This window comes from Geospiza fortis, unplaced genomic scaffold (assembly GCF_000277835.1).
Source record: "Geospiza fortis unplaced genomic scaffold, GeoFor_1.0 scaffold452, whole genome shotgun sequence".
Classification (NCBI taxonomy): domain Eukaryota; kingdom Metazoa; phylum Chordata; class Aves; order Passeriformes; family Thraupidae; genus Geospiza; species Geospiza fortis.
Window position 1 is genome coordinate 1,711,746 of NW_005054369.1, and position 16,076 is coordinate 1,727,821.

Here is a 16,076-nt window from a genome sequence, read left to right on the forward strand (position 1 = left end):
TCCCAGTCCAGCCGGCTGCCAGGCGCCCCATAGCTCGCCAGCGGCCTGCCCGCCACGTGCTCGCGGTAGCAGCGGGGGTCCTTGGGTGACCTCGCTGACAGCGACGGGTCACTGTAGTAATCCTGGGGTGGCAGAGAGCCCCGGCCCGCCATGGGCGCCGGCCGGTCGCAGTAGGCGAAGTCAGGGACAGAGCCCTTCCTCAGGGGCCCTGGCGCGAAGGTGGCATCCTGGTACGGGTACGCCTCTTGCTTCAGCTCCGCACCGCCCTGCAAGATGATATCATTTGCCCGCGGTGGCTCATACCAGCCGCCCTCACCGCCATAGGTCAGGGAGCTCCTCCGGCCCGGCGGCCTCTGGTACTCGAAGGCGTTCTCGCTTTCCCAGTTCCCCTCATACCAGCCGGCAGCGTCCCAGCTCTGTGAACGGCCGATGTTGGGGTGCTTGCTGGGGATGGGCATCACCACGAGGCCGCTTGCTCCCGCTGGCACGGAGAAGAGGAGGTGCCTTCCTTCTCAGTGCTTCTCCGGCACGCATCCAAACCGGGCTGTGCTGCGCCTGAGCCCTCCCGGGACTTCAGAAACCAGCGGCCGGTGGTTTTGTCTTTCCGAGTGCCACCTGAATTATTAATCCTGGGTAACCTTAGCAGGCAGAGCATGCGGTGGCCAGCGGAGGGGCTGCCCCTGGCCGTGCGCTGCAGCCACAGCGCGGAGAGCGGCCGCGCTCAGCCCAGATGCTTTATCCTGTGCCGCTGGGGACGGCGAGCGCACATGGACAACTGGCCGAGCAGTGTGTGGGGATTAGGAGCTAAATAAAACCACTAAAGCCCTCGCTCCCTGTGACATCATTTTAGCTTGATGAAATCTCACGCACTGACCCAGCCAGCAACCTCAATGCAATTTTTCCCTCAGGGAATGACGATTTTTTTTTTTTTTGCTTGTTTGTTTGTTTTTAACTTGTTTTTTTTTTTTTTAAGCATGTGTTTCCTCTGTTTTGGTTGTCTCCCCCCTCACCTGCTGGGGGAGGCTGTCCCAGCACCCAGCGGGGATGAGCAGCGGGATCACAGAACGTGCGCGGATCCGCTCGGCCCCACACAGGCGCATGTAAAAATAAAAAAGAAAGCTTCAGTGTCAACTCAATCTTAATCCAACCTGATGAAATGCTAATCCACTGCACACAGCTAAGGACAAATTAAATGAGAGCCAGCAGACAGGCCTAAAAAAGGCCAATGCAAGATACTTGGGAATACGAGAACGGTCAGAAATTAGTTAGGTATCTGTTTAGCACTTTATGAATATTATAATTTGCATTGGAAATTACTTTTTTTTTTTTGTAGTTTCAAATTAGCCACGCTAACTAGGCTCCAAAAAGATTTTTTATAATATTACCATAATACGCAAATCCTTTCATCATCCCAGGGCAGAAAATTGTGGAGGTGTAATCTGGAATGTATAATTTTAAGACCCTAGCACAGGTCATGGAGAAGGAGGGGAGGATGAAGGGATCTAAAGACTGGCCTAACAAAGCAAAAAGGAATAGCAGAATTTTGCCCATTATCTCCAGCTTTCTTTGTAAAAAGTACATGTTTATGAAATAGGAAAACACTCAGAACCATCACACAAAACTCAATTTGTACTGAGCAGTATTTCAACATTCATGTGGATTAAGTTTTTTTTACACTTGGAGTAGGCAAAGGGATTTAGATGGAATCACAGCACAGAAAATTGTTATTTGGGAATGTAATACAAATTTCCATATAGAGTCATTGTTTTCAGAGGAGATATTAAAATGGCTCCCCAAAACATGTAACCCAGATTATGACAGGCTGCTCATGCTCAAATATTCCTTTTCAAAGAAGGAAAAGCTCAACTGCTCCTAATTTTGCTGACCGCTGCTACAGAGGCAACATTTTATTTTTTGAATTCAAAAACTCAAATGGAAACAATTTTGCTTTTCTCTGCTACAACAACAGATTTCTTCCCCTCCAGTACACCCCCTTCCAGGACAGACCCACTGAAAGGAGGAACAGTCACTTTCCCTGGCCTGCTTGCAAGACAGCTTGAGCATTTTTCCTGGCTAATCCACAATAAATGTTTCGTGCACAAGCCATCACATGATGGACTATTGTGCTATTATGATAGCTAAATCACTAATACAGTCTAATGCTTAAACTTGCCTATCATACTAATACCTCTGGGCTATATTTCTGACCCAAATACTGACAGGATCTTTGAGTAATCCCTAAATTTCTTTATTGCAGTAAATATTACAAATCCTCTTCAAACATTCTCTCCTCCAATTCCATCCTCAAGAATCACGATCTTGAAAATTATGCTGGATATTACACAGACATGCAAAACATGGGGCCTGAAACATTATTTATGCAATTCTCAGAGAATATCTGATTGGCATTATACTGAATTAACTAACAAACTTCAGACACACTGGAAAATTTCTTCTTTTGTGAGAGTCAAGATGGGAAGACACATTTGTGATTTACAAATAAAGCAGAGAGTATTTTAACCAACAAAAACATTTTATTACAACAACATTTTGCTAAAGAATAAAATGTATTCCCAACTGGATACTGTGAGATTGGTGCCATTTGTTTCGAAGCAGCAGAAGAAATCTACCAAAAATGTATACGACAAAATAATGAAATCCTGGTCTATAGATCAAGGGCATCTTGCACCATTGTCTTCAAAGAAATTACTAACAAACAGTCACCATCATGTTAAGCCCTGGTTGACAATGGAAAAAACCACGCCATAGAGAAATGAAATTTCAAAAATGCTGATTTTCAGCAACTGCAAGGGAAGCCAGAAGGGAGCTTGAAGCATTCAGTACCTCTGAAAAAACCAAGAGCTTTAACAATAGAAACCTCACCCAAACCAACACATCTGTGACTGGCGGCCATGCCCTGCCCAGGGCACACATGGGTGACAGCAACACATGAAAGCCACCTCCAAACCCCCTCAATCCCACACACAGGAGCACATCTGGGCTCTGGAAACCCCCCTGGCATCAGCCTGCCCTCAGAGTCTTGGGCAGGAGATGTGCTCTTCTTCCAGCTCTTCACAGGGGCCAGGAAACCCAAACTGGGGCGCTGCCACTGGAACACTCATGCATATGGATGGCTCACCCCGTAGGTGCTGACCTCAATGGAACAAACAGATCATTCCTGTGCTCCAAGCCAAGCAGAGGACCAGGGGCTGCAGGATTTGCACTTTTCCCTGCAGCCAAGAGCCATATGTCCTCTTTGGAGGGCTCTGCTGGCCCCAGTTGCTGTTGACCAAGAGCTGTATCCAGTGGGGAAGACATGGCCAGGAGCTGTGGAGCTGGGCTGCCTCCTGTGCCACCAGGGCAGCAAAGGAAATGTTACACCCCCAGTGAACCCAGGAATGAATAAGGAATTGTCAGAATGAAATATTTACGGATGGGCAGGAAGGGTCTTCTCTTTTCCTGTTTTTTGCAGTCTTAAAAGCAGCCTCCTTGCAAATTCAGACAGCATGGGCAGCAGAGCAAGTGAGGGGATTGTCCCCCTCTGCTCCACTGGTCAGACCCCACCTGCAGAGCTGTGTCTGGCTCTGGGGACTGAAACATGGGAAGGATGGAGCTGTTGGAGTGAGCCCAGAGGAGGCCACAAAGATGATGAGAGGGCTGAAGCATCTCTGCTATGGGGAAATGCTGAGAGAATTGGGCTTGTTCACCCTGGAGAAGCTTTGGGATCATCTTATCACAGCCTTTCAGCACTTGAAGAGGTCCTCCAGGAGAGCTGGAGAGGGGTTTTTTAGAAGGGCATGGACTGATAGGACATGGGGGAATGGCTTCCCATGGCCAGAGGGCAGGATTAGATGGATACTGGGGAGGAATTTTTCCCTGTAAGAGTGGTGAGACCCTGGCACACAGGTTTCCCAGAAAGGCTGTGGCTGGCCATGGATCCCTGGAAGTGTCCAAGGCCAGGTTGGACAGGGCTTGGAGCAGCCTGGGATAGTGGAAGGTGTCCCTGACCATGGCAGGGGGTGGAACTAAAGGAGCTTTAAGGTCCCTTCCAACCCAAACCATTGTGTGAGTCTGTGAAATTCTATGAAATGATTCTGTTCCTATTTCTGCATCCAGACCCAAGCAGGATGGCCAGGAGAAGATACAGAGCCCCTGGGGCCCAACCTGATGTAACTGATCCCACTGTGTTTCTTGGGAGTGCAGGAGGCACCAGCACCCACATCCTCAACATGAGGGGGAGACAAGGACTGTGGAACAGGAAGAAAATTTATTCTCCCTTTATCTTTTAATTCTAGAGGTATTTTGGGAAAGGAAAAAAAAAAAAAAACCACACACAGAAGAAAAAAAAAAGCTGATCAAGAGATTAAATGCTCTGGTATTTCAGACCACGTGGAAAATGCAGTGTTTTGAATAATACCCTGATTTTCAGTTTAGCATTGATCTCATTCATGGTCACAAATATTTGGTTACAATACAATTTGGCCACAATACTTGGTTACAATACAATGACCACAGAAGTCTGCTCTGAAAAAAAGGTGATGACAGAGCAGAAGAAAGGTGGGCCCATTGTTGAGACACTGCATTCAAAACCAACAGCAAGAAATCTGAGCCTGGAACCCTCTTGCAGTGGATGTGAAACAAGCACTGCTACAAAGTGCTCTTCTCTTCCCATGGGGAAAGTGTTTTACACCTAAAACCCAGGGTAGGAAATCAGCATGCTAAATCTGCAACACAACTGTGTAAACAACATTTTTTGGAATCTGTAGCACTGACTCAGGAGAGGTTGGCTGCAAAATTTCATTCATATTGATATAAAACATTTCATTACCTATTCTGAAAGCACATTGCTGGAAAAATTATTCCGTGCAGCAAAATAATACAGATTGGGATTACTTTTGCTTCTTACTATTGTAAAATATATTTCAATTACAAATTTAAATCCTGTTTATATTAGGGAAAAAATATTTTTAATGTAGATCAAGATGTTGATGTTTTCTCTCCAGTTATTTTCTTCTGGGAGAGAGCGGAACAGAAAGAGCGTGCCAAATGTAATTTCTGGCAAAAACTGTAAGATGCAGCAGTCTGGGAAAGCTATTTCTCTTTCAAAGGCAAAGGAATCCTACCCCTGGTAGTGAAAAATCCACTGGAGAACAAATACATCTCTTGTTAATGGAGAGAGCAGGTATCAGGACACCCAGCCTTTATACCTCACTCTGCCACTGTCAGAGAGTAAATTGCTTAATTTCTTACTTGCTGATTCCCCTTCCATCAAGAGGGATATAATAATATACACCTCTCACACTCGGATGGTGTTAAGATTAATCAGTGTTTGTCAAATGTTTTCAGGTGACAAGGTACAAAGCCACTGGGAGGATAAATGCTCCCGCCCTCCCTGCCTGGGCTTTCAAGGACTGCGTGTGATTGTGCCTAATGACCCCCAAAGCTCAGGAAGCCTCTCCTGAACATCCTCCTCCCACATTCAGCTTGCAGGATGCCAGGGAAGCAGAAATGAGCTGCTCTGTACTGTGGCGTACCATGGATGCTGTGGAGAAGAAAAGGAATGGGATGCAGTATGAGTAATGCACACACACATACATGCACAGCAACTGAAAAGAAACAAAATTAAAAAGAAAAACGAGAGAGGAAAAGCAGCAAGAAAATGTTCCAAGTCCTTTGAAACTACTCCATTTGCTAAAATTTGGCTCTGCGAAATCTCCCTCACAGTGGCAATAAGCACTTTGCCTAGATGGACTTTTTAACAGTCTCCTGAAATTAAGGGAGCACAAAGAGAAAATTAGCAGGATTGTGCTGGAATCATTTTCAATAATCAAAGGAGCAGCACAGCATCTGAAAGCACTCAGAGCTTGAAGCCCTGCCACATGCTTTTACCAATTTCCAAACCAAAAGCATCGATGCTTTGTAACTCCAACAAAACGCTCCCAAACACCAACTCGGTGCCTCACAACAAAACACTCTGAAGATCAGCCGGTTATTAAACAATCACTGCCTCACGGAACTCTGCATTTTGATGACTTTGAAGCAAAAAAATCCAAAAGCTTATGCCCATTTCAACCCCATCAGCACTGGCGTGATGGGCTCCAGGAATGTGTGAGCACACACGAGCTGCCTTGAAATGTGACACACAAACCACAACTGGGATCAGTCACCATCCCCAGCAATGACACACAACTGGGCCCAGGCACACCGAAAATAAAAGGTCAATATGGGACCCCAACAAATGCACAGCAAAGAACCTCCCATGCCAAAGCCAGCAGAGTTTCCTCTCCAAGCTGGTGACACTGTATTGCAGTGCCCTTCTGAAGAATTCCCCAAAACCCCACAAGATGAGGTGAGCAGAGAGGATGTGAGGCCTTTTCCACTCCCACCAGCCAGAGTCGTGCTGAGAAGGAGTATGGAAGCATTTCCTGAAAAGAAATGAGTGACCTTTCCCTTTATCCCTGTGGAGCTGCCTCTCCACTGCTGTTCTGTGCTAATCTCTGGATGGAAGGGGCTGGATGTGGGAGATGTGCTCCTTCCCAGCCTCATGACCAGCCAGGAGTGCCTCCAATCACTGCCACACAATAACTCTCCATGGATATCCCCTTTCACAGGTGGGTGCCTTACCCCAATTTTCTCTATGATAAGAGGGAATAGCTGGAGATGTGTAATGGGAGGTTTAGGCTGGGTATCAGGAAAAGGTTCTTTCCCAGAGGGTAGTGGGCACTGAACAGGGAATGGGCACAGCCCCGGGATGCCAGAGCTCCAGGAGTGTTTGGACACAGCTCTCAGGGATGCCCAGGATGGGTTTGTTGGGGTGTCTGTGCAGGGCCAGGAGCTGGACTGATGATTCCTCTGGGTCCCTTCCAGCTCAGGACATTCTGTGAATTATCTTCTGTCTATTTCAGAATGAGGTATGTGCCAGAAGCACCCCAGTGGGCATGTGGTAACTCATCACCTCATGTTCTGCTGCTCCCCTGGCAAAGCCTTGGAGGTTACCCTGAGAAACTGTACATATCCCATCCCTGCAAGTGTCCAAGGCCAGGCTGGATGGGACTGGAGCAACCTGGGATTGTGGAGGGTGCCCATGCCCATGGCAGGGGATGGAACTAAATGGCCTTTAAGGTCCCTTCTAACCTAAACCATTCCATGATTTGCCATCCAGGAAGAAAATCAAACTGCAGGTAACAAATGCAGGCAGGCAGCCAGCAATCATCTAAAACACACTTGCAGCCAAAAAAGAGAAGTGCAGCTGTAAAACACCCTTTGAGCCACTGGAATGAGCCTTACAAGCTCTTCAAACTTCAATCAGAAACCATTTTGCCTTCGAGTATGGGGAAACTCCAATAAAAGTTGGCAGAAACAGCGCTGTCACATTCCTGCATCAACAAAGGGATAATAAAAACATCAGATGTATCCCTACAGCACACAGCTACACAGTCTCAAGGACTGCAAAATAAAAATCAATCTGGATGCTGAAGGGCGGGTGAAAAGCAGCAGACAAGGTTCATTGGGCACATCCCTCAATCATTCCAAAGATCTAATCTATGAATGCTCTTAAAAATAATCCTCCAGAAATCACATCAAGCACCTTGTCTCCAAAACTGGGTATTAGACTTTGAGGTCAAATCTCATCATTTTTAATAAGAATTCAGGATCAAGATTTGAACAGCATGTGTAATGAAAAGAGTGGGAATTATATCTGTCCCAGAAAGCAGTAGAGAAATCCACTGTTAAATGAATATATATTGTAAATCTGAACTCTGCCATGCATGCCTGGGCTTTGCATAGAAAATAATTAATTACTAGACTGTAACACGGGCCTGGGGAGATACACAGGCTGGGGTTCAGGGTGTCTCTGCTTTACTTCCCCTGATGATGCCAAGAGCTTGAAACATGCACTTCCCTTTCACACCCATTGCAGACAAAAACCAAAACCAAACAGGAGGAAATACTACTTTAGCTAAAAAAGCATTTATGTCTTGCTTTTTTAAAAGACTGGTCTTTTGTACTGTTGTGTTGCAAATCATCAAAAGTGAGCTATATCTCACTGTGTTCCCTCCCCATCCTTGCTCATGTTCATTTGCTGAGTCAATCAAATATCTGTATCATCAGCACCAGCAACAGTTTTTTCTCAAAAAAGGGTATCAATCTACACCAAGGCTATTTTGTGAACTTAATCTGTTTACTACAAAGTTTTGAGGTGCTAGATGGCAGCAGAGAGTGTTTTGTTTAAAATAAAAATTAAAAAGATAATCTAAAAAAAAAAAAAAGAAAAACCAAATTAATAGTGTTAAGGTAATGGGCTGTATAAAAGTGTCACTAAGAAATGATCAATGTCATTCAATTTTAAGAATTGCAAAACCAACTCAAAACTTGCTCTTTGAAGAAAGCTCTCTAATGAAAACCTTCACTGTTTTGGCACTTCGATCCATTACATCTGTTTGTGGAGAGCAAAAAATATAAAAGAAAAGTTGTGTAATGTGTTTCCCTGCAGCTTTATTTTAGTACAGCCAGATGTCCTACTCCTGTCAAAATATTTACCAGAAAATATTCAGGAAATCAGGATAAATTTGAAAAGATTGGTCCAGATCCAAACACCATCCTCCCCTGAAACAGTGTAATTTGGGAGTCAGATATAAGATTTTTTCCTGGTATTTTGAAGGAAACCCCATCCTTTTCTCATCTGTCCCCAAGGAGTGATCATTTCTCATCACATATTTGGAAGCAGCCAACTTCCAACCCCTGGATGCTGGAGGCAGCTTCTGCAGCATTCCAGAGCTCAGGAAGAGGAGCCAGGGCTGCCCCAGGGCCCTGCTCCAACAACGCCTTCCCAGTGAATATTCTGGGAATATTATCATTTTTCTGAGTAATCTTTAAATGCAGGAGTAGGATTTAGAGTAAGGAGGAAAAAAGAAAAAAAAAAACAGATAGGATGACAACATGTTAATCCCTAAACCAGTTAATTTAAACGGGAAATGTGGTAAGGATGGAAATTAGGTTGATGGTATTGAAGTCATCAGCTGTAATTGTTTCTTAATTAATGACATGAAGTCGTAAAGCGCGTTACATGGAACCTTGTCTGGAGGCTGGGGAAAATGGAAAAATACAAGGCAGAATTAAGAGTGAGACATGTGTTAAGTTCCCATCAGTGTGGGTTTAAACACAAGGAGAACACAAGAGAAATATTGTTTCCTATTTTGGTGCATCCAGCTCTCAAGTCCGGGGAAATGGGAGCTCCCCCTCCTCCAACAGCTAGAGCCACACATCCACTATGATGCACACCAAATTAATGGAATTTTTGTCTGTAACCTTATCTAAATGTGTCTCACTCTTGCCTGGATGCCTGGGGCATTTTGTCAGGCTGGCCTTGGATCTGGCTGGAGTCCTACATCTTGTCATGCACATTCCCCCACCACGGAACATCACGGGAGGGCATGTGCAGGAAAAACATCCACACAGGACTGGAAGCCACTGGAGCAGCCTGTGCATCCATGCAAGGACAACAACACACCCCCGGATACGAGCTCCATCCCAAAGCACAAAAAGGACTCATACAAGCACACAGAGTTCTTGATTCAGCACAGCAAAAGGGTTGAAAACCATGGAATAAGGTCAATAAGCTTGAATAATATCTGTAAACCCACTGAGGTTGCTTGAACTTTCTTCATCCACAGGATACTGTCTGATTGTTAAAAAATTCTTAAAATTTTAACAAAAACTATTAATGACAAGTAATTCCCAAATATGCCATGCTTCTAAAAGAGAAGAGATAATTAAGAACATTACTTTTCACAGGGAAAAAGAGGTGTAAAATCCAGCTTTTGTATGAATTTGAAATGATTTTCTGAAACCTTCATAAAAGCCAAAGACTTAATTTTGGAAAAGCAAAACATCAGGAGCAGCCAGACAGATCTTCAGTGTGCATAAATCAGCACAGGGTGCAGTGGCAGAAGATCTGACAAGCTAATACTGCTTTTTCTCTAGGCTAAATGTGGTAAGCAACCCTTCCTTAAAAGCCTGATAGTTTATGTGCTTTGAGGTGGAAACGTAAAAAAAAGTATAAAAAGCTTTATTGTGGGGGGGAAATCCTTGTACTGTGTTTTATATTCATGGAACAAAGAAACTCAAATCCACTAGATAAAAAAGGTCTACATTTATTCTAAATAAGTCACTTTTACTCAGGACAAGCAGTTTCTTCTGTGTTTGATATAATCTTTAACTCATTGTTTCTCATCAAATGCCTAGCGGTGATAAGGATTTCCTGAGATAATAAGATTCCATTTCTAAGCAGTAAAAATAAGTATTATCAGATGCTACTCGGTGTGCAAATTTGCAAGAATGGAAGAAAATTTCTCCACCCAAATACCAAATGCTCTCATTTTGGCTACTGCTACATTATACAAAGCAGCAAGAATTGGAGGCAGCCACTTTCCAGAGCTGTGGTTTTAATGTGTATTTTCCCTTTTGGCTCCAGGAGCAAGGTTCCTCAATTTTTTATCATGAGTGGACTGTGGCTATTGAATGAGAGCCTATTCCACAGTCTGCTGTTAGTGGTGTGTGAGCCCAGACCTCAGGGACACATTGTTCAAATACTCCTGAAAAGCCAGAAATATCACAGGTCTTCAGGGGCACTTTTGTTGGGGATTAGTGTGGTTTTTTTTTTAACAACAAGAAAGTGCACAATAAGCAATAACTGACATAGTGATTAAGTCCACTTCTGTGGAGGATAAGCTGAAATAAAGAGGTAAAAAGTACCCAGGTAGGTATCAGAGCACCCACCATTACACAGTATATTTATTCAAATATCACTGGACACGGTCTGCACTAACTTCTGCCACAGGGGGAAGAGTGGAGTTCAAAATTTCTGTCCACCCTTGAGATGAATTAACCAGCCTAATGCAGCCACAGCAGAGATAACTTCAGTGATGTTGAAAACATCAATTCCTACAATTCCCTCTTCCACTTCATAGCATCACTGAGGTTGGAAAAGACCTCTGAGACCATAAATCCAAGCTGTGACCAATCCCCAGGATGGGGACTCCTAACCTCCCTGGGCAGCCCCTTCACCCACCCTATAATCCCATGATCCCAGCTGGACAGTGTGTCATGGAAAGGTGCCTATTCAAGGTTTGCAACACAAATCATTGCATCAAGGACTCAGACCCACCCAAGAGGCTTCAGTAACCATGGTGGGGTCACATTCCCACAGGGAAACAAGGATTTGAGGAGAGTCACGGCCACACACAGATACTACAGTGGCTGGAAGGTAAATCCATGAGCAATTCCCACAGGAAGTATCACCACAGAAGCCTCAGCTGAAGAGGATGCCAGGGTGCCACTCAGAATGTAAGGCAGTAAGTCAAAAAGCCTGAGACTTGCGCATTAAGCACTGAAAAGTATTATGTGACTGTGCTGGCATTTATCAGCCATCAGACATATCAAAGGATCTGAAAGAAAACAAAGAATATGGATGGCTTGTCTGCCCTGCAAACAGCTCTATTTTGCAGAGTACAGACAACTTTGGTGGCACAAACTGACACATAAGGACATGATTTCCCACTGGATAATGGCAAATCCTGGAGCAAAAACTGTCAGAAAATGTCTGGCTTTGCTTAGCCTTGCTATTATTTTTTTCACTTTGCTTCTTGCTCATCTCAGGGCTGCCACTTTTGGGGCATGTGTTGAAGGCTGAACTGACTCATATATGTTAGTGCAAACTCTGACGTCTAAAGCCAGGCTTTCCCATTCCATGGCACTGGTGTTGAAGACAGGCTAGCAGAGCTGCAGGGGTCTGGGGCAGAGGCAGCACTTGGGATCATCATCCAGGGGTGTTGGGAAACCCATGTTCTACTCACAGACAAGATGCTGCCATCCTGCATCCAGGATGTGCCACTACTGCTGCCTTTCAACACTCAACAAGGAAATGACACAGTGCCAGAGCACCTTCTCCCCTGCCTGCTCCCAGAGACACAACCAGCAGCTGTGCATGGGCTGCTCTCACTCCCTGCTTACCTCCTGGTGCTGTTTAATATTTGTTTAACCACATTGACAGAAGCACAGGATAAAGATCAGCTGAGCAAGCAGCAAAAATGATGCTGCAAGCTATTTCCTTGCCCAAGAATGCTGTGTGTGAGCAGTGGAGTCCCATGGGAGGGATGGATGCCATGCACCAGGAGTGCCGTGGTCTTCTGCGTGTGGGGTTTCTTGGGGGCACTGTCAGACACCTTGTTCTGCCACAGGTAGCAAAGAAAAATTACATCTTATCTCTTTGTTGTTGTTTCCTAAATGAAACATGGGTGAGCTTCTGCCCTGAGAGCTTCTGCTGCCATTTCTCTGAAAGGCTGGAAACTGCAGGTTTGGGAAGGAGCCCACTCCTACACACAGCAACCTGGCTGCAAAATTCAGGCCCTTTTTATCCCAGGCAGAGCAGGCAGGTCTGGCAGCTCCACATCCATGGCTGCAGGACTGTGCCTCAGCTTTGTTTCACACAGAGCAAAGCCAACATCCCTCCCTCTCCATCTCCCACCCCAACACGGCTCCACAGTTTTTACTGGAACTCCTTATTTTTTTTACATTCACCCTGAGGTAAAAACCCGTCATGGAAAGAAAATTTCAGCTCAAACAAATGTTAAATGTGGCAAAATCACCAGCTCATGGGAACAGGACCCAAAAGAAGGGCTGCTGGACAAGTCTGACTCCTCACAGCACCAGCGGCTCCACCTCTAAAGCATACTTTGACCCACTATGGAATAAGACACAATTCCACAAACAGGAATTATGTAAACCACTCTGCATATATTATTTGCAAAAGCCCCAGCCATTCAATGGGTCCATCCCACCACCCATATGGATCCAATTACAGAAGAGGCACCCAAAGTCTCTGGGACAAGCAGAAGAGAAAGAAATGGGTAAGCCAAGACCACTGTGAGCACAGTCCAACTTCATTTGGATGGGCATCACCAACCCACTTAATTGCTGACAGACTATTCAAAGTGTCTTTGCTGCAGGCTGCTGCCCTGAAATTCCTTTATTCCCCCAAGTCTGGACTTTTATCCCACCCATATTCCTCCACGGATCAAAATCTGTGACCTGGTCAAAAAGCTCACATGTTCAAACCAGCCTGCTCAGAGCAAAAAGTAATACTGTCACACAAAGATGTCATAAATAAATATTTAAAAAAACAAAACCAGAGGAGCTGGTGAAGCTGAGCCATGAACTGAGACTGCACAGCTCCTCTCTTTGGAATACTCATAAACCTGCCTGTAAAGGCTGTGGACTGGCTTTTTAAACTATACCACCTCCTTGTATGGCTTGGGTTATGTTTCCACGCCAGATGTACATTTAACAGAGTAATACAAACACTGCAACTCCTTAATAAACTCTTTTAATGCCCCGACAGTTTGTAAGGCATTTCCCTCAACATGTGTCGGGTTATGGTTTCAGCAAGCCTGCAGGAAGAAGAAGAATCTGTCTGGCAGTTTGGACAGTGATTACAACATGTAGCCCGAGGATATTTCACCTCCAGACCTGCCACCATCCTGCTGCATGGAATGAAGTCCACTCCCAGCAAACTCTGCAAGGCTTTGTGTGGGGAATAGTAAAAGGGATGGTATATGCAACTTCAGGAAAAGCACAGAAATCCACCTCTGTGCTGCCAGACATTTAGTCTTTCATCAGGTAAATGCAGCTTTGTATGCCATTCACATTTAAAGGGAAAAGCCTCTTAAGTGCTTCCACAGAACAGGAAATCGTTAAAAGCAGCTATTTTGGACCACATTGCCCTAAGCTTGATGGAGCAATAGATTCTTCTCACTGAACACAATTCTGTTTGCAAAGACTCCTCTATCTGCTGAACTAGTTCCCTAATTTCTCATCATCTTTCACTGATTATTCAATATACCTTTCCAGAAAAATGATCATTTTTTTTTCAAAGTGTGTTTTTACAGCAGCTGGGATGGCCCCTTTCAGTGCTTTTCTATGCTATAATCCAAGATTAGGAGCCTATAGTAAAAATAGCCATCAAAGAGGCCAGTAGAGTATTCAGCTGTCCTACAAATCTAGTATTTTGGCAAATCCAAAGCTTTTTGCATTTCTCAAGGTAAGTTTTACAATGCTTCTCACACTCAGCCCTTGTCTGTTGCTTCCAAATACAACACAGCAGAGTCTCCCATCATTTCCATCAAATTACAAACCCAGTGGCAAATGACAAAGTATACTTTAAAAAGTTATGTCTCCTGCACATTTACAGATTAGAAAATAATATCTTTTGACCAAGAAAGAAGGAAAAAAAAGCTCATATATCAGAGAAAAAATAATCTAAACTTCAATCACATCTAAAGCTCCGTTAGCAGGTTTGTCGTACGATCCTTTTGAATTTCTTGTACACTCAGCAACTAGATCTGATGGTAAACATCAAACCAGAAAGGCAGCTTTTGAAAATCCAGGCTCAGCTGATAGAACTCTTTTAAGTCAAGTTCAAAGTAAGTTTTGAAGATGAGATAGTGTGCTACACCTGAGCGTTTATGACATTCAGTAGGAGAAAGAGGCAACTCCACACTGCAGCATACCCTGGATATGCAGCATACCCTCCTAACTCCTCTCCTCTGCTTTGTTTCCCCCTTTCCAAAATTAACAGAGCAAAGTTAAAAGAGATAAGTAACTTATGATGAGTTTAAAACAGCAGCAGTGTAGAGTAAGCAATATATAACACAGAAAAGTCAAGGCAAAATCTGCTCTTGTCCTACTTATCAGTGTTTCACACTGGAACCCCACAAAGCCCCACATACTTTGCTCAAATAGGTGCAGCACAACTCCCTTGTGAACTCTGTGCTTTCTTCCACCACCAAACCTTATTTCACCTCACTGGCATTTAAGTAGTACTGCAAATTGTTACCCTGCAGGCCACTATCCATCTCCTTAAGAGCAGCTGAACACTGGAACTCCTGAAGAGATGTGAGATATTCCTCCTAAAATAACACTCTGCTCTGTACTTGTTACTGATGGCAGAACTTGCATGAGAGCTGGAGAATTATTGGAGTGTACACCAAAAAGTCAGAGCTTGTTTGCCATTGCTTGATTTTTGTCATAAGTAACTTAACATCATGTGAGATGCAATAGAAAATGTTTCCTAAAAACTTTTTCTGCTGGAAAATTACTCTAGAAGGTAAAAGTCACCTGTGCTGAGACACTGTAACACACCATGAATGAAGAATTGCAGCAAACCTGCCTGACTCCCACACACTGACCAAATAAAAGCTGCTACAAAACAATGTGCTCAACACTGTAAGAACAACTCCTACATTTTCTATCCTTTTCTTACAGGATGACAGTAAATATGTTTTAAATTGGGACCGACCAAATTGTTTTAGTAGAAATTAGGATAAGAAGAGGTGACCTGGTAATTAAACAAAATCTTATGCACAGGACTACACATGACTTCCAAGGGAGTAACCAGAGCAGTGTGAATGTATCTTGAGCCTATAGAGGGGACAGAGAATCCAGCCCTGGATTTGGATCTCTTTATGCCTAAGTACTGAAAGAAACAAGGAAAAATTAGATATCCTACCCTAATAATCTATCAGAAAAATGAAAGCACACTCTTACCTTCACAAATTCTGTCCAGTCGCTGCCGCTTGACTTTGTGTTTATCCACAAGTGCCATTCTTGATGGGATTTAGCAACTTTCTGACTCAAAAAGCACAGCAGTCCCCCGGGAGCTTAGGAGAACTCACAGGAATCGGCGTGCATACCGCCACTGTGGATCTGCAGAGAAAGGAGAGGATTCACAAGGTTTGTTCACTTCCCATCCCTGCAAGTGCTCAAGGCCAGGGTGGATGGGGCTCAAAACCTGGGATAGTGGAGGGTGTCCCTGCCCTCAGCAGGGGATGGAACAAATGGGCTTTAAGGCCCCTTCCAGCCCAAACCAGTGCCAGATTTCCAGCACACCAGGTGAGATCTGCCTGTGCCAACAGCAGAGCAGGTTTTGGAAAGGACAGCTCTGAGCTTGCACCCCACAAGTCACACATCTGGCACCCCAACTCAGTCTCTTTATCCTCCCTGAGATTCAGAAAACCAGC

At 44.4% G+C, this 16,076-nt stretch overlaps 1 protein-coding gene across 1 annotated transcript in view; it reads right to left on the bottom strand.

Annotated features, from left to right (window-relative positions):
* Positions 1-15,762, bottom strand: part of CTBP2 (C-terminal binding protein 2) — a 54,300-nt gene extending 38,538 nt beyond the window's left edge. The window contains exon 1 of the mRNA XM_005424510.2: positions 15,604-15,762. Coding sequence (XP_005424567.1) covers positions 15,604-15,661 — 58 coding nt within the window. The 5' untranslated portion in view covers positions 15,662-15,762. The remainder of the gene's footprint in view (positions 1-15,603) is intronic.
* Positions 15,763-16,076: the final 314 nt, after the last annotated feature.